At 41.1% G+C, this 18755-nt stretch overlaps 1 protein-coding gene across 1 annotated transcript in view; it reads right to left on the reverse strand.

The window, feature by feature from the left end:
- Positions 1 to 18755, reverse strand: part of CNIH3 (cornichon family AMPA receptor auxiliary protein 3) — a 214557-nt gene that overhangs the window by 65946 nt on the left and 129856 nt on the right. Inside the window, exons 2-3 of the mRNA XM_053605366.1 lie at positions 4160 to 4228; positions 3439 to 3486 (exon numbers count right to left, since the gene is read on the reverse strand). Coding sequence (XP_053461341.1) covers positions 3439 to 3486; positions 4160 to 4228 — 117 coding nt within the window. The remainder of the gene's footprint in view (positions 1 to 3438; positions 3487 to 4159; positions 4229 to 18755) is intronic.

Below are 18755 nucleotides of genomic sequence, written 5' to 3' on the forward strand. Positions count from 1 at the left end.
ATGTTACAAGGGTTAAAATACAGGCTCTAAGACAGTGGTTGTCAACCTTCTAATGCTGTAATGTATTTTCATTGTTAAAAACCCACAGGTTGGGGGCGGCGCCTGTGGCTCAGTGGGTAGGGCGCCGGCCCCATATGCCAAGGGTGGCGGGTTCAAACCCGGCCCCGGCCAAACTGCAACAAAAAAATAGCCGGGCGTTGTGGCGGGCGCCTGTAGTCCCAGCTGCTCGGGAGGCTGAGGCAAGAGAATCGCGTAAGCCCAAGAGTTAGAGGTTGCTGTGAGCCGTGTGACGCCACAGCACTCTACCGGAGGGCAGTACAGTGAGACTCTGTCTCTACAAAAAAAAAAAAAAAAAACTGGCGGCGCCTGTGGCTCAGTGAGCAGGGCGCCAGCCCCATATACCGAGGGTGGCGGGTTCAAACCCAGCCCCGGCCAAACTGCAACCAAAAAATAGCTGGGCATTGTGGCGGGTGCCTGTAGTCCCAGCTGCTCGGGAGGCTGAGGCAAGAGAATCGCGTAAGCCCAAGAGTTAGAGGTTGCTGTGAGCCATGTGACGCCACGGCACTCTACCGAGGGCTGTACAGTGAGACTCTGTCTCTACATAAAAAAAAAAAAAAAACCCACAGGTTGAGTACCTCTGCTCTAAAAAGACAGACGGCATAAGCACAAATGCAAGGAATGGGATGGAAAAAAGTGTAGGTTAGAGATCTTCTGTGTGACTAATGAATACAAATTGAGTTAAATTTGATTTTAAAATACAAATCTTAAATAAGTAGTAAATGTAAAAAAGGTCAATTTTGTGCTATGACATGGACACTACTGAAATGAAAAAAAAAGAAAGATTATTGGCTATTCCTGTGTTCCCAAAAAGAATGATTTAGATTATAGAAATGCCAAAGAATCAGCACTCATTCATTCACTTCATATTTATTCACCACCTTCCACAGGCTACAAACGCTTTTGCATTCTGTGTCACTAGCCATGACAGAGCACAGAACAAAGTCACTGACTTCTGGAACTGGCATTGCAGTGAGAGGAGACAGACCTGGCTGCCTAGTACCTAAATGCCTCGGTGAGAATACGGAGTTACTAAATGAAGCTAAAGAACATGTGAGCTACAGCAAAACGTCAAGGGCCTGTCAGAAGCACCTACAATTTGAAATTACATTCATAAAAAAATCACATTGACATCACCAAAAATGATCTCTGGTATCAAGGGCACACAGAGGAACTAATGGCCAAGTGTTAAAAGTAGACTTGCTTATGGCAAGAGGACTGGAGTAGAGGAAACATTCCAGAAACAAAGCCGTGGGCACACGGCTTGTTAGTGCAGGGGTGCTGGCTGCCCCAGTCAGCACTCCACAGGAGCTAGAAACTGTCAGGCTGCAGAAGGTGTGATCACACACAGTTATGGAGGAAGGAGCACAGATAGGAAAAGGGCAAAAAGCAGGAAAATGTACTTGGAATACAGTATTTCCTGGAGTAAAATGCCTCAGTCTACTGTCTATAGAAACTTATCCAGGCAAGCCAATGGCTCATGCCTGTAATCCTAACACACTGGGAGGCCAAGGTGGGTGGATTGCTTGGCTCAGGAGTTCCAGACCAGCCTGAGAAAACCTATTAAAAAATAGAAAAACTAGCCAGGCATTGTGGAGAGCACCTATAGTCTCAGCTAGTTGGGAGCCTGAGGCAAGAGGATCTCTTGAGCCCAAGAGTTTGAGCTTGCTGTGAGCTATAGCCTGGGGCAACAGAGTGAGAGTCTGTCTCAAAAAAAAGAAACTTAAGGGCTTAAGGGCGGCACCTGTGACTCAAAGGAGTAGGGCGCCGGCCCCGAGGTAGTGGGTTCAAACTCAGCCCCGGCCAAAAACTGCAGTGGGTGGGGTGGAGGGGAACAAACTTAAGTAAATTATATGCAAATTTGCAAGCAGTGTGCTAATTGTTGCATGCTGTGCTTATTTTTATACTCTTGGCTCTGATCTTTGAAAGGCCTAGGGCTGTAAGGATGGGGCTGCAGGACCTTGACCATTGCCTGCTACCTGGCCAGAGCCAATGGTCAAGCAGTACAGAAGGATGAGCAAGGCTAAAATGTGCTGGATATAGAACATTGCTCTGCCATACAGTACAAGATGGTATATTCAGGATGGAAGAAAAAAACTCTTTTGAAGTTTAAAAGACAAAACTGGTTTTGTCTCAATCCATTCTATGCCACTTATGTATATGTCAATCTTAAAGAACAAACCAGGGACTACACTAGAAGTGCTGGCTGGAGCAGGTTATGAGTATCCAAGATACCTTGGAAAATAATTTACAAATTTATGAATTTGTATTTCTTAATCATTTTTATTCCTTGGATAACACCTAAAAGCAAACTGAGCATACTCCCCTGCTGTGTCATATGAAGATACAGAGTTCTAACATGCTGAGTTTCTTAGAAGACATTAAAGAACAAGTAATTAGCTAGAAAAATACATGTAACTAGCTTCTTCTCTCTCCCAACGAAAGGTATCATTATCAAAATACAGAAAAAACTTCAAAAGCTTGCAAAATGTTTTTTCTCCTTCTTATCAATGCTAGCATAACATTTGATTTCTGTTCTATTCACTTATATAAGGTTCAAAAACTCCTTTTGGATTGACAAGCGGCTTGCCTCTGGCTTGGAGTCCAGTCTGTAGAGAGGTTAGGGGTGTCCTTTGGCTCAAAGCCAGGAACATTGCTTATTTTATCTGCAAGGTGCTATTCTCTATATCTTGCAGCAGAAAGCACACATTTTCCCAAAAAAGGTAGACCAGTCTCTCTGCCACAGGAGCCCCCATCTGTGTCACAAAACTGTGCTAGACACCAAGCTGGAGTTGCATGTGCAGACAGATGCTTCCCAGACGAGACTGGGGAAGCTGTGACCTACTGCTTGTCCATTCAGAGCAACAATCTGAGTGGCATGGCTCCCCCTTTAATAACACCTCCTATTCCCACCATTCTGACACTCCCAATGATCCTGCCAATCAAACTGCACAGCTGAATAACAGACCAAAAGCTCAAAGGAAACCTGGCATCCAGTTAAAAACTTCCCAAGGTCAGGAGGGAGCATTCCTAAGCCCAGCACCAGACAGGAACAAAGGCTACAAGGCAACAGCAGCTGGAGATGCCATCAATCATTGTGCAAAGATAAAGAGACTTCAACTCCAATCAAAGGGCGCTTGCAAATATCCAGGGCCATGATGACACTCTGATTGATGGCCACCCCTTTTTAATTACCTCCTCTTACCTCTGAAGGTTTCCAAAGAATTGATGGCTTGCTCCCACCTCCCTCTCCCCTGCCACAATTTGCCTTTCTGGTAGACAGGACTGGAGCCCACACTAGGTCCCACCAGCCTCTTCTCCTGTGTGCCCACCCACTGCCGTGTGAGCCACCATCCTCTGCCACGAAGCCACCACGCTGACCTTTCGCAGAAGGAAGCAGATGCGCTCAATGTTCCTCAGCCGCTCCCTCTATCAGGATGCACAGGAAAGAAAGGAAAGGGAGGTTAGAGGATTCTGCTGAAAGAGCACCAGAAGCCTCTACAATCAGCCCCAAGAGAAGAGGCAGAACCCGCCAGAGTCTCCTTCTGGGTGCACAGCTCTCATGAGCTTACACAGTGGCTTTTCTCAGCAGTTTCTGACTTTCTTCTGTCTACCTTGTCATAGTCATCTGCTCTTAAAAGAACTTTCCAGCAAACAGCATGGGCTCAGCTTCCCTTCCAGCCCAGCATATCTTTCTACCCTGTTTCCCCAAAAATAAGACAGCACAAAGTCTCCATCTGCCAAGTCTTTATCTGAGACACCTGGTGCCCACATGGAGCATGCAGACCACTCACAATACTCATGTGCCTGCAAGCATGTTGGCCAATGTGGGGCCTCTCTCCTTGTTTAAGGACAAGCAGCCAAAACACATGATCACCAGGCCTTGAGGATTCAGAAGCAACAGCACAGCAGACCCTTCCCCCGGGTTACTGGCATGGTCACACTTGACTTGCAAGGTATCTTAAGCTCTCAGCAGGCCTCAAGAATGAGGCAACTCCTCCAAAGAGGGACAGTGGGGGCAAGCGTTTTCTTTACTCATTCTACTCATTCAAATAAATCCTGTGGTGACGCCACCCCCCCATCACCAGCACCTACTACTTACTGCATGAACGGGGTTGCACTTGTCAATGGGGCTTTTAAAATCCGTCCTTAACTCATCAAAGGCAATTATCTGAAACAGAATAGAGATGTTAGCTGCACAGCTGAGTTGATACACCATGTTAGAAGCTTCTTGTGGATTTGCTTCCAAATAAAACAGGGAAAAGAAGAGGCTACAGAGGGCAAAAGATTGGCCAGGAGTCAGTCACTCTTGAAACTGACAGTGGGCACACGAGGTTGATTATATCCTTCCGCCTACTGTACACACTTAAAATTTCCAAAGTAAGGTTTTTTTAAAAGATGGCTATGTTAACCAGTGTGATTAAAATATGTCAAATGGGGAAGTTGCATCTGTGCTCTGCTCTCTCGCTGCGACTATGGAATCGGTATCCTGATAGCGATGGGGGCTAAGGCAAAAGCTGGGAGGAAACATTTGCATCTCTTCATATTGGCTATCCTGTAACCGAACAGTTTAAAAAAACCACATAGTAGTAGAGGCGGAGCAAGATGGCAGCCAAGTAACAGCTTCCTTGCATCTGGGCACCGTGAGTCTGGGGAGATAGGACTCCAGGCATCTCTGGCTGGTGGGATCTGCCTATCATCACCCCTAAGAGGATACAGGGAGTCAGCGAGAGACTTCTGGACCCCAAGAGGAGGACTAAAACAGTGGAAAACCGGCAAGTGGTCGCGTGTGTTCAATCCGTCTAAACCCGCCCGCAACTGTAAGTTCAGTAGCAGCAAGACTGCAAACCAGAAAGGCCTTACCTGTGAACTGTTTTGGTGTCTTTGGACTTGGCACTCAGCTGAAATGCCTTGGCAAGAGCCTGAGCGGGAGTGCGGAGAACTTTGGCCTTTGTCTAGGGCCCCAGTCTGAGCCGCTGAGCCAGACGGAGCTAAGAGTGTTTGTCTCTGGGTCACAGGCAGCCATTGTGAGCGATCTGCCCCGGCAAGCTCCACCCTCAGGGTCACAGAGCTGGAATTGGGTGGGAGTTGGTAACCCAGCGACCAAGTAGCCTAAGGGCAGGGTCTGAGCCGCCTTGCAGCCCTAACCCTCGGGGGCAGAGGGAGACCAGTTTTGGCACACAGGGTAAGTGGATAGCCACTTCAGCAGTGATTCCAGCAACAAGCACTTCCCTGGGAAAGCTTCAGCTCAGCAAGTGAACAAGTGCAAAGTGCCTTTTAAGTGGGCTGAAGAGAGATTTAGGGTGTCTACCTGCTGGGGTTTGAGAAACTAGCAGCCTCCAGTCGTATCAGAACTGTGATAAACATCTCATACGCCAGAAGACCACATGTTGCCCAGACAATATTCAATAACATATACATACTGCTTTGTTTTTGGTTGTGCTTTTTTTTTTTTTTTTTTGGTTTGGTTGTTTTTTTTGTTTATTTTGATGTTGTTGATTGTTGTTTTGTTTTTTAAGTTCAACCTTTTCCATACAGATCCTTTTTCTTTCTCAATTTTTCTAGTTTAATTATAATTTCCCATTGCTGCCTATTCCAATAATTAGAACTTCATTTTTGTTAGTGTTTCTACCGCTATTATTTGGTTTTTCCAGCCAATTCTACCCCATAAAGTTTTCTGTTTGCTTGTATTGGTTTGATTTATAGCATTTTTGTCTTTCCTCTCTACTTGGTGGAGGTGGGGTACTGTGTCTGATCAGGTTAGCAAATAGCTGCTGACCTCAAGGGAACCACCGAACTGGGCATCCCCAGAAGGTGTTTGTTTTTTTTTAAGGTTGTATCAAAGTACCCTACTTTACACCTATATTGCTCTGTCTCCCTCTTTCTGTCCCTCTCTTCTTTTTGTCAATATTCCTTTTACCCACACCCTCTCCTTTCTCTTTTCTTTTTTTTTTTTTAATCACTCAGTCCTCCTTTCTTTCATCCCTTTTTTGCTCTTCAACCTTCTCACCCTTCTGGTCCTGTAACCCTTAGTCCACAGGCACGAGAACTTAAAGAGCAAGAGGAGGTGAAAGGAAAATTAGGGCAAGGAAACAGATAAAAGAAATCACTCATGAGGAAGAATCAGCAGAAAACTCCAGGCAACATGAAGAACCAGTCCAGAACAACCCCGCCAAGGGACCATGAGGTAGCTACTGCAGAGGATTCCACCTATACAGAAATGTTAGGAATGACAGAAAGGGAATTTAGAATACACATGATGAAAACAATGAAAGAAATGATGGAAACAATGAAGGAAACTGCTAATAAAGTGGAAAATAACCAAAAGGAAATTCAAAAACAGAATCAAATAAGAGATGAACGATATGAAGAATATGAAAAGGATATAGCAGAGCTGAAGGAAATGAAACACTCAATCAGGGAACTTAAAGATGCAATGGAAAGTATCAGCAACAGGTTACACCATGCAGAAGAAAGAATTTCAGAGGTAGAAGACAAAGTTTTTGAGATAACTCAGATAGTAAAAGAGGCAGAAAAGAAGGGAGAGAAAGCAGAATGTTCACTGTCAGAATTATGGGACTTTATGAAGCGTTCCAACATACGAGTTATAGGAATTCCAGAAGGGGAAGAAGAATGCCCCAGAGGAATGGAAGCCATACTAGAGAATATTAAAATAGAAAATTTCCCAAAGATCACCTAAGATCCTGACACACTGCTTTCAGAGGGATATTGGACCCAAGGTCGCCTCAACTCTAACCGAGCTTCTCCAAGACACATTGTGATGAATCTGTCCAAAGTCAAGACAAAAGAAAAGATTCTGCAAGCTGCCAGGAGTAAGCGCCAGTTGACCTACAGGGGCAAATCCATCAGAGTGACCGCAGACTTCTCTAATGAAACTTTCCAAGCAAGAAGACAATGGTCATCTACCTTTAATCTACTTAAACAGAACAATTTCCAGCCCAGAATTCTGTAACATGCTAAGCTAAGCTTCAAAATTCACGGAGAAATCAAATCATTTATGGATACACAAACATTGAGGAAATTCGCCACAACAAGACCAGCTCAACAGGAAATACTTCAACCTCTTCTGCACACTGACCACCACAATAGATCAGCAGCAAGTAAGAACTCAGAAATTAAAGGACAGAACCTAACCTCCACACTGACGCAAAAGATAAAACTAAGCAATGGACTCTCACAAAATAAGACGAATAGAATATTACCACACTTATCAATTATCTCAATAAATGTTAATGGCTTGAATTCCCCACTGAAGAGACATAGATTGGTTGACTGGATTAAAAAACACAAGCCATCCATTTGCTGTCTGCAAGAAACACACCTGGCTTCAAAAGACAAATTAAAGCTCCGAGTTAAAGGTTGGAAGACAAATTTTCAGGCACATGGAATTCAGAAGAAAAGAGGAGTTGCAATCTTATTTTCAGATACATGTGGATTTAAAGCAACTAAAGTCAAAAAAGACAAAGATGGTCACTTTATATTGGTCAAGGGAAAAATACAACAAGAAGACATTTCAATTCTAAATATCTATGCACCCAATTTAAATGCTCCCAGATTCTTGAAACAGACCTTACTCAGTCTGAGCAATATGATATCTGATAATACCATAATAACAGGGGACCTTAACACTCCTCTTACAGAGCTGGACAGATCCTCTAAACAGAAATTAAACAAGGATATAAGAGACTTAAATGAGAGCCTAGAACAACTGTGCTTGATAGACGCATATAGAACACTCCATCCCAAAGATAAAGAATATACATTCTTCTCATCACCCCATGGAACATTCTCAAAATTGATCACATCCTGGGACACAAAACAAATATCAACAGAATCAAAAGAATTGAAATTTTACCTTGTATTTTCTCTGACCATAAGGCACTAAAGGTGGAACTCAACTCTAACAAAAATGCTCAACCCCACACAAAGGCATGGAAATTAAACCATCTTCTGTTGAACAACAGATGGGTGCAGGAAGAAATAAAACAGGAAATCATTAACTTCCTTGAGCATAACAACAATGAAGACACAAGCTATAAAAACCTGTGGGATACTGAAAGAGCAGTTTTGAGAGGAAAATTCATCTCTTTAGATGCCTACATTCAAAAAACAGAAAAAGAGCACATCAACAATCTCACAAGAGATCTTATGGAATTGGAAAAAGAAGAACAATCTAAGCCTAAACTCAGTAGAAGAAAAGAAATATCCAAAATCAAATCAGAGATCAATGAAATTGAAAACAAAAGAATCATTGAGGAAATTAATGAAACAAGGAGTTGGTTTTTTGAAAAAATAAATAAAATAGATAAACCATTGGCCAGACTAATGAGGAATAGAAAAGTAAAATCTCTAGTAACCTCAATCAGAAATGATAAAGGGGAAATAACAACTGATCCCACAGAGATACAAGAGATCATCTCTGAATATTACCAGAAACTCTATGCCCAGAAATTTGACAATGTGAAAGAAATGGATCAATATTTGGAATCACACCCTCTCCCTAGACTCAGCCAGGAAGAAATAGAGCTCCTGAACAGACCAATTTCAAGCACTGAGATCAAAGAAACAATAAAAAAGCTTCCAACCAAAAAATGCCCTGGTCCAGATGGCTTCACTCCAGAATTCTATCAAACCTTCAAGGAAGAGCTTATTCCTGTACTGCAGAAATTATTCCAAAAAATTGAGGAAGAAGGAATCTTCCCCAACACATTCTATGAAGCAAACATCGCCCTGGTACCAAAACCAGGAAAAGACCCAAACAAAAAGGAGAATTTCAGACCATTCTCACTCATGAATATAGACGCAAAAATTCTCAACAAAATCCTAGCCAATAGATTACAGCTTATCATCAAAAAAGTCATTCATCATGATCAAGTAGGCTTCATCCCAGGGATGCAAGGCTGGTTTAACATACGCAAGTCTATAAACGTTATCCATCATATTAACAGAGGCAAAAATAAAGATCACATGATCGTCTCAATAGATGCAGAAAAAGCATTTGATAAAATCCAGCATCCTTTGCTAATTAGAACACTGAAGAGTATAGGCATAGGTGGCACATTTCTAAAACTGATTGAAGCTATCTATGACAAACCCACAGCCAATATTTTACTGAATGGAGTAAAACTCAAAGCTTTTCCTCTTAGAACTGGAACCAGACAAGGTTGTCCTCTGTCACCTTTACTATTCAACGTAGTGCTGGAAGTTCTAGCCAATACAATTAGGCAAGACAAGGAAATAAAGGGAATCCAAATGGGAGCAGAAGAGGTCAAACTCTCCCTCTTTGCTGACGACAGGATCTTATACTTAGAGAACCCCAAAGACTCAACCACAAGACTCCTAGAAGTCATCAAAAAATACAGTAATGTTTCAGGATATAAAATCAATGTCCACAATTCAGTAGCCTTTGTATACACCAATAACAGTCAAGATGAGAAGCTAATTAAGGACACAACTCCCTTCACCATAGTTTCAAAGAAAATGAAATACCTAGGAGTATACCTAACGAAGGAGGTGAAGGACCTCTATAAATAAAACTATGAAATCCTCAGAAAGGAAATAGCAGAGGATATTAACAAATGGAAGAACATACCATGCTCATGGATGGGAAGAATTAACATTGTTAAAATGTCTATACTTCCCAAAGCAATCTACCTATTCAATGCCATTCCTATCAAAATACCAACATCGTACTTTCAAGATTTGGAAAAAATAATTCTGCGTTTTGTATGGAACCGGAAAAAAACCCATATATCTAAGGCAGTTCTCTGTAACAAAAATAAAGCTGGGGGCATCAGCATACCAGATTTTAGTCTGTACTACAAAGCCATAGCGCTCAAGACAGCATGGTACTGGCACAAAAACAGAGACATAGACACTTGGAATAGAATTGAAAACCAAGAAATGAAACTAACATTTTACAACCACCTAATCTTTGATAAACCAAACAAGAACATACCTTGGGGAAAAGACTCCCTATTCAATAAATGGTATTGGGAGAACTGGATGTCTACATGTAAAAGACTGAAACTGGACCCACACCTTTCCCCACTCACAAAAATTGATTCAAGATGGATAAAGGACTTAAACTTAAGGCATGAAACAATAAAAATCCTCCAAGAAAGCATAGGAAAAACACTGGAAGATATTGGCCTGGGGAAAGACTTCATGAAGAAGACTGCCATGGCAATTGCAACAACAACAAAAATAAACAAATGGGACTTCATTAAACTGAAAAGCTTCTGTACAGCTAAGGAGACAATAACCAAAGCAAAGAGACAACCTACACAATGGGAAAGGATATTTGCATATTTTCAATCAGAAAAAAGCTTGATAACTAGGATCTATAGAGAACTCAAATTAATCCAGATGAAAAAAGCCAACAATCCCTTATATCAATGGGCAAGAGACATGAATAGAACTTTCTCTAAAGACAACAGACGAATGGCTAACAAACACATGAAAAAATGTTCATCATCTCTATATATTAGAGAAATGCAAATCAAAACAACCCTGAGATATCATCTAACCCTGAGAATGGCCCACATCACAAAATCTCAAAACTGCAGATGCTGGCATGGATGTGGAGAGAAGGGAACACTTTTACACTGCTGGTGGGACTGCAAACTAGTACAACCTTTCCAGAAGGAAGTATGGAGAAACCTCAAAGCACTCAAGCTAGACCTCCCATTTGATCCTATAATCCCATTACTGGGCATCTACCCAGAAGGAAAAAAATCCTTTTATCATAAGGACACTTGTACTAGACTGTTTATTGCAGCTCAATTTACAATCGCCAAAATGTGGAAACAGCCTAAATGCCCACCAACCCAGGAATGGATTAACAAGCTGTGGTATATGTATACCATGGAATACTATTCAGCCATTAAAAAAAATGGAGACTTTACATCCTTCATATTAACCTGCATGGACGCGGAAGACATTATTCTTAGTAAAGCATCACAAGAATGGAGAAGTATGAATCCTATGTACTCAATTTTGATATGAGGACAATTAATGACAATTATGGTTATGGGGGGGAAACAGAAAGTGGGAAGGAGGGAGGAGGGTGGGGCCTTGGTGTGTGTCACACTTTATGGGGGCAAGACATGATTGCAAGAGGGACTTTACCTAACAATTGCAATCAGTGTAACCTGGCCTATTGTACCCTCAATGAATCCCCAACAATAAAAAAAAATATATATATATGTCAAATGGTCTATAAAACCAGTGCATGGTGCCCCATGATTGCATCAATGTACATAGCTATGATTTAATAAAAAGATAAAGAAAAGGTCTATAGATATAGACCCTAAAGATATAGAAAATGTCTATTGTGGTGAGGGCAGGTTGGGATTTAGATAAAGACACAACAATTTTAAAACTTGAAACCAGCACTTTTCGCTTCTTTCTTTATAGGAAGGGCTGTTTAATATTTATTTTTGTATATCTTGGCAGAAAGGCTGATTTGAAGTAAAATAGACAAAATAAAAACAGGAAAGCAGAGTTGATAGTAATAGAAATAGCCAATTCTCTAGATGTCCACAGAATGAACAATCAACTCCTAGGCAGTCAATGCTGCACCGCCCAGTCCTTTGCACTTGGATCAGAAAGTTGATTCTAGACAAAGATTCAGAGCTCCACAGAAAAGAATGGCAATGGCCTTCAGTCACAGAATGAGCCATGGCCCATCCACAGAAAGAACCAATGGAGGGGTGAAGGTTCTCAAGCCCACATCCTCACTCCAACTACCTCATCTGCCACCAGGGGACTAATATAAGGCAGTATGTGGCCAGGGGAGTGTCCCCTTGTAGGATATGGAGGTCTTGCGTCTCAGCAAATTCTTTCCTATTGAACATAAGTGGACATAACCAACTCCCTACTTAGGCATATCCTGGGGTCCCTGAACAGCACCTTTATTTACACACCCAATCCTAAGTCGCCTCATCATCCTGACTGCCCACCATTGACATTACAGGTTGCAAATGTCCATGCTAAAGTGTGACTGTCAGTACTAAAGACCCTATCTATAGCCAGATCAGCTGCACAGACAGTACGAGTCTCACTCACCTCCTCTGTCCTGTAATCTACACCTCTGTTAATGCAGCCTGATTACATTAGCTTTTGTGGCCACATCATATTCTTGGGTTGCAAGAATGAACTTGCATTACTTAAAAGCCCTATGTCTTTTTCATGTGTCCATTAAACTCAGTCCACCTCATTCTGCATGAACATGGTTGGATTTGGAGTCCTAAGAGGAGGAACTAACCCTTATCCCTATTATTTCCTTCCTATTTAGTCTTGTCCATAAGTCTAATCTTTTGAGAAAAGATCTATTTTCCTGCTATAATCCTAATAAACACAATGTCCTCAAAAGTCACCTTCACATTCACCCTGATAGGAATGTAAACCAAGAAGGACCAAGAGCAGAGCCCCAACATTATTCCTTGCTCATATAAGGCTGACATCTGCATTCCTTGGGCCTAGTATTTATCCAGATATCAAGATAACTGACTATATTTTGATTCAGTCACTGAAAGCAAAGCTCTGAATAGTTGAGGAGCCTAATAACTGTTATTGCTGGGAGTCCCTAGATGACAGAGAGCTAACCCCCTAATGCAGTAGCTGTGACTGAAGACACACCTGAACAATTCCTATCCCCAGTCCTGTACCTGTACCCATATCCCTGTATGAGTGCAGGGAGGTGGGTAGGAACTGATGAAGCAAAGGTAGCTATGCTTGAAGCAGTGGGGGAGGAGCTGCTGGAGGTTCTGAGCTGTCCAGCCAGGCTGTGAGCAGTACCCACTGCCTCATCCCACCTCATTTCTGCACCTGGAGGATGACGTGAGAAAAGAAGGCTAGAAGAGTGGCTTACACCTTTGAAGTTCCCTGAGACAGGAGGTACTTCTGGGGTGCTTTCTGATGATGATGAAGCCAATACACCATGAGGACAAGGGCTTTCAGCATCCCTATCCTAGTGTCTACTTGCCAACTTATCCATCCATTCACCTGACATTCAGCGATCACTAGGCTAGTCACTGGAGACACAAAAATCAACAAGACATAGAGCCTCATCCAGTTCCTGGCCTAGACACATGACCAACATGTAAATAGGTCATTATGTACAGTGTGATAGGACTAAAATCAAGATGACTATAATAATAGCTACCACATATTGCATGCTCATTGTGTTAGGTGTTGGGCTATTTGCTGCCCGTGCTTTTTATCATTTAATTCTTCAGCCACCCCATGAGGTAAGTAGTTTTACTGTTACCATTTTAGAGATCTTGCCCAAAATCACTGCTTTTGTTCCAGGATTCAAACCAAGACCAGCCTGACACTAAAGCCTGGTCAGTTACCATTACATTATTCTGCCTCCCAGCACAAACAGAGAAAAGCAAACAAGGATTATGGGACATAGAGAAGACTGAGAAACTGTCCCCAGATAATGAAAACAAATGGCCCAAAAGAGGCCAGGATTAGGCCACCCTCTGCTTAGTTCGACTTTGTGAACAGATTCTCAGTCTTAGCCTCCTGCTCTGTCAGAGAACAGAAGCCACAGGCAGTACAGTGTAACATAATCCACTGGGTGCTGCAGCTCTCTACCTGGAGCCAAGCCACTAGCATCAGCAACAGACTGAGTGTCAGAAGCACAACAATGACATCATGATCTAAGGCTGGTCTATATGCACAGACCAGCTTCTCCCTGTGTCTTTTGAGGCTCCATTGCACCCTGTAGCCCAGCATCTGACAGTACTAGGGGAACTTTAACTGATGAGCCAATGACAAGATCACTGGAAATCTTACTCTTTAATAAAAATTTATTTTTTTAATTTATACAGTAAAATCACTATTTTTGGTGAAATGTTCTATGAATCTTGACAAGTGCACTGAATCATGTGAAAACCTCCACAATCCAGATACAAAACAGTTACATCACGGAAAAAATTCCCTTGTTGGCTCCTCTGGAGTCAACCCCTTCATATCTTTCACCCCTTTTACCCTACCTGGCAACAACTAATCTGTTCTCCATCCCTATAGTCATGCCTTTTCTAGGTCACATAAATAGAATCATGCCATACATAGGCCTTTGTTTGTGCTTTCTTTTGTAAGCATATGTAAATACATAATGTCCTTAAGATTCAGCCATGTTGTTGCCTGTATGCCTGTATCAATAGTTTGACCCTTTTTTTTCCTGAGTAGTATTCCATCGTACTGATAATCTACAGTTTGTTTATTCATCTATTAAAAGGTATTTGGGATGTTTCCAGATGTTGGCAATTATGAATAAAGCTGCTGTAAACATTTGCATTAAAGCTTTTATCTAAATTTAAGTTTTTAGTTTCCTTGGACAAACAGGAGGAGGATTGCTAGTTTATGTGATAAATGTAGGTGTAACTTTATAAGAAACTGACGAATTGTTTTCCAAAGTGGCTGTACCATTTTGCTTTCCCACAGGCAACATATGAGAGTTCCAATTACTCCACATCCTAGCCAAAACTTAGTATTGTCTGTAAGGTTTTTTGTTGTTGTTACTTTATCCATTCCAACAGGTGTATAGAGGCATCTCATTGCAGCTTTAATTTGTATTTCTCCAGTGATGAAGGATGCTGAGTGACTTTTCATGGGTTTAGTTGCCATCTGTACTGTTTTGTTTTGTTTTTTGATGACTTGTGTGCCCAAAACATTTTTGAAACTTTTTTAAATTTTAGCTGTTTTCTTACTGAAGACTTTTGAGAGGACTTTATGTACTTTGGGCACAAGTTCTTTGTGAAATCTATATTTACAAATATTTTATTCTATCCTCTAGCATATATTTTCATCCTAAGAGTATGTTTCTCAGAGCAGAAATTTTTCATTTTGCCATTGGTTTACCACATTTATCAGATTTCCTTTTACGAGTCATACTTTTGGTTTTGAACCTAAGAACTCTTGAATCTAAGAACTCCTAAGGTTACAAAGATTTTCTTCCATTCTTTTTTCTAAAAGCTAGAATTTTCTTAACAGAAGGTTTAAACCATATGTTTAAATTCTAGTATATTTAGAACTATTCCACTTATCTATTCCTTATAGTTTCAATAGTTTGGTGATTTTGAGGGGGCAGAGGAAGATGGCAGACCAGAAGAATCGTTCAACTGAGCTCTCCTAGAACAACTGGGGAAAAAGAGAGAACCTAGCCATACTTGGTGCAAGGACCTTACCCACAGTCATAGCTCAGGGAAAACAGTGAGGAGGTAGTGAGCTGAATACAGCATATGTTCCAGAGTGATGGAAATCTGATTAATTAGGCAAGTGATTGTGACTGGCTAGGATTGGCTGGCTGCCCACAGAGCCCTGGGACAGGAGAAAGCCTTTCTAGAGTTTTCAGCTATTGGGGGAAGCTGTGCATTGAGTGGACAACTTGGAAAAGTGGGTAGACTCAAACATTATAAGGCAACCAGATTTGATTGCTGGATAAAGGGGACTTGCCATAGGTTTGGTCTGACAAGGCAGACATACTGAGAAGGTCTTGGTGGCCAGGGGGCTGCCATTGTAGGAAAGTCATGAGAAAGTCTTAGGAGAGGCATAAAGCACAGCCATCCTAATTCTACATTCCAGGATCAGAATTCCACTCTTGAGACAGGCTGAGGGACTTCTACACCCCAGGGGAACTGGAGTCAGGAGGCACTACAAGACCTACTCCTGAAGGATGCTTGTGAGCTTTAAGATCCCAACCTGGCAGGGTTTGAATGCTGAGGAAACAATCAGGTGATCACCAAAGGCAACTAAGTTTATAATAAGGACCATAGAGGTTGCTGGCTGTGCTGTTTCTTAAAAAAACAACCATGCCACCTGGTGTCCCAGTGACATATTGCAACATACTGTCATCAAGAGCAAAGACTTCTGTTTGAAACAAAGGAGGCTGTGAGAAGTAAACAAGAGGACAAGGAGGTGAACAAGAAGAAAGAATACATGAGGAGGAACCAACAGAAAAATTCAGGCACCAGGAAAACCAAAATAGAGGAATTTCCCCCAAAGGATCATGAGGCAGCTACTGCAGAAGACTCTACCTATAAAGAATTAATGACTTGAAAGAAAGAGAATTTAAAATATGGATGATAAAGACAATAAAAGGAATGGATGAGAAAATGGAAAGATAGAACCAACAGTCAGACAAGAAACATATAGAATATAGAAAGGATATGGCAGAGCTTAAGGAAATGTACAATCAAGAAATGTAAAGATGCAGTAGAAAGTATCAAAAATAGGTTAGACCATGGGGAAAAAAGAACCTCAGAGCTAGAGAATAAAGTTTTTGAGTTAACCCACTTAATTAAAGAGGCAGAAAAGAAGAGAGAGAAAGCAGAACAAGGGCTTAGAGAACTACGACACAGACTCCCTGAACAATTCAAATATATGAATAATAGGGATTCCTGAAGGGGAATTTTGCATCCTAAAGGGGAAGACTGTCTCAAAGGGATGGAAGTCCTACTGGACACCATCATAAAGGAAAACTTCCCAAGTTTTACAAAAGACCCTGACACACTACTTTCAAATGGATATTGAACCCCAGGTCATTTCAACTCAAACAGAGTCTCTCCAAGACACATTGTAATGAACCTGTCCAAAGTAAACATGAAAGAAAAACTTCCACAAGCAGCCAGGAGTAAGCACCAACTGACGTTCAGAGGCAGAGCCATTAGGATGACAGCAGACTTTTCAACTGAAACCTTACAAGCCAGAAGAGCATAGTCAGCCACCTTCAACATTCTGTTCTTTAATTTACTTTTTTTTCCTTTGTCACTCTTGCTAGAGTGCTATAGCATCATAGCTCACAGAAACCTCAAACTCTTAAGCTCAAGTTATTCTCTTGTTTCAGCCTCTCAAGTAGCTAGGACTACAGGCGCCCTCCACAATGCCCAGCTATTTTTAGAGACGGGGTCTTGCTATTGCTCAGGCTGATTTCAAACCTGTGAGCTCAGGGCAATCCACCCACCTTGGCCTCCCAGAGGGCTAGGATTATAGCATGAGCCACCATGCCTGGCCTCACCTTCTGCATTCTTAAACAAAACAATTTTCAGCCCAGAATTCCATATCCTGCTAAAATAAGGTTCAACATGGATGGAGATCAAATATTTTGTAGATATTCAAGCACTGAGGAAATTCTCCACAACAAGAGCAGCTCTATAGGAAATATATTAGACCCATTTTCAACACTGAGCCACCACAATGGACCACCAGCAAAGTAAACACCTTGAAGCTAAGGGTCAAAACTTAGCTTCCTCAATAGCACAAAAGATAAAACTACACAACAGACTTTCACAAAAAAAGATAACTAGAACTCCACTGCACTTATCAATTCTCTCAATAAATGTCAATGAACTGAATTCACCACTGAAGAGGCACAGACTGGCTGAATGGATAAAAATGCACAAGCCATCCATATGCTGTCTCTAGGAGACACACCTAGCCTTGAAGGACAAATCAAGACTCAGGGTGAAGGGATGGAAACCAGTATTTCAAGAAAATGGAAATCAGAAGAAAGGAGGGGTTGCAATCTTATTTTCAGATATAAGCAGATTAAAAGCAACTAAAGAAAGGAAATGATGGACACTTTATACTGGTCAAAGAAACAATACAATAAGAAGACATTTCAATTTGAAATATTTATGCACCCAATTTAAATGCTCCCAGGTTTATGAAACAGACCTTGATGGGCCTGAGCAATATGATATCCCATAACACCATTTGACGGAACTGGACAGGCCCTCTAAACAGACACTAAACTAAGATACAAAGGACTTAAATGTGCCCCTCAAATCTCAGCAAAATTAAAGAATAGAAATTATACCTTTATATCCTCTCAGCCCACAAGGCAATAAAGGTGGAACTCAACTCCAACAAAAACGTTAATCCCCACACAAAGACTTGGAAATTAAACAACCTTTTGATGGATGATAGTTTCATTTAGGAAGAGATAAAACAGGAAATCATTAAATTCCTCAAATGTAACAGCAATGAAATTACAAGTTGCCAAACCTTGTGGGATACAGCAAAAGCAGTCTTAAGAGGGAAATGTATTACATCATATGCCTACATTCAAAAAACAGAAAGAGAGTACATCAACAAACTCCTAAACCATGTTATAAAATTGAAAAAGAAGAACAATCTAGTCCCAAACTCAACAGAAGAAATAACCAAAATTAAATCAGAGATTAATGAAATTGAAAACAAAAAATCATTCAGAAAATTAATGAAACAAAAACTTGGGGTTTTTTTTAATAAATAAAATTGGCAAATCTTTGGCCAGATTAACTAGAAACAGAAAAATAAAATCTCTAATCACCTCAATCAAAAACAATAAAGGGGAAATATTAACAGATGCCACAAAGATACAAGAGATCATCCCTGAGTACTACAAGAAACTCTATGCCCAGAAATTTGACAACGTGGAGGAAATAGATCAATACTTGGAATCACACCCTCTTCTTAGACTTAATCAAGAAGAAATAGATATCTTAAACAGACCAATTTCAAAAACTGAGATTGAAGAAACAATAAAAAAATCTCTCAACAAAGAAAATCCCTGGTCCAGAAGGCTTCACACCAGAATTCTATTAAACTTTCAAAGAAGAGTTTAAACCCATACTATGGAAATTATTCCAAAAAATTGAGAAGGAAGGAATGTTCACCAACAT

Source organism: Nycticebus coucang, chromosome 10, assembly GCF_027406575.1.
Source record: "Nycticebus coucang isolate mNycCou1 chromosome 10, mNycCou1.pri, whole genome shotgun sequence".
Taxonomy (NCBI): Eukaryota; Metazoa; Chordata; class Mammalia; order Primates; family Lorisidae; genus Nycticebus; species Nycticebus coucang.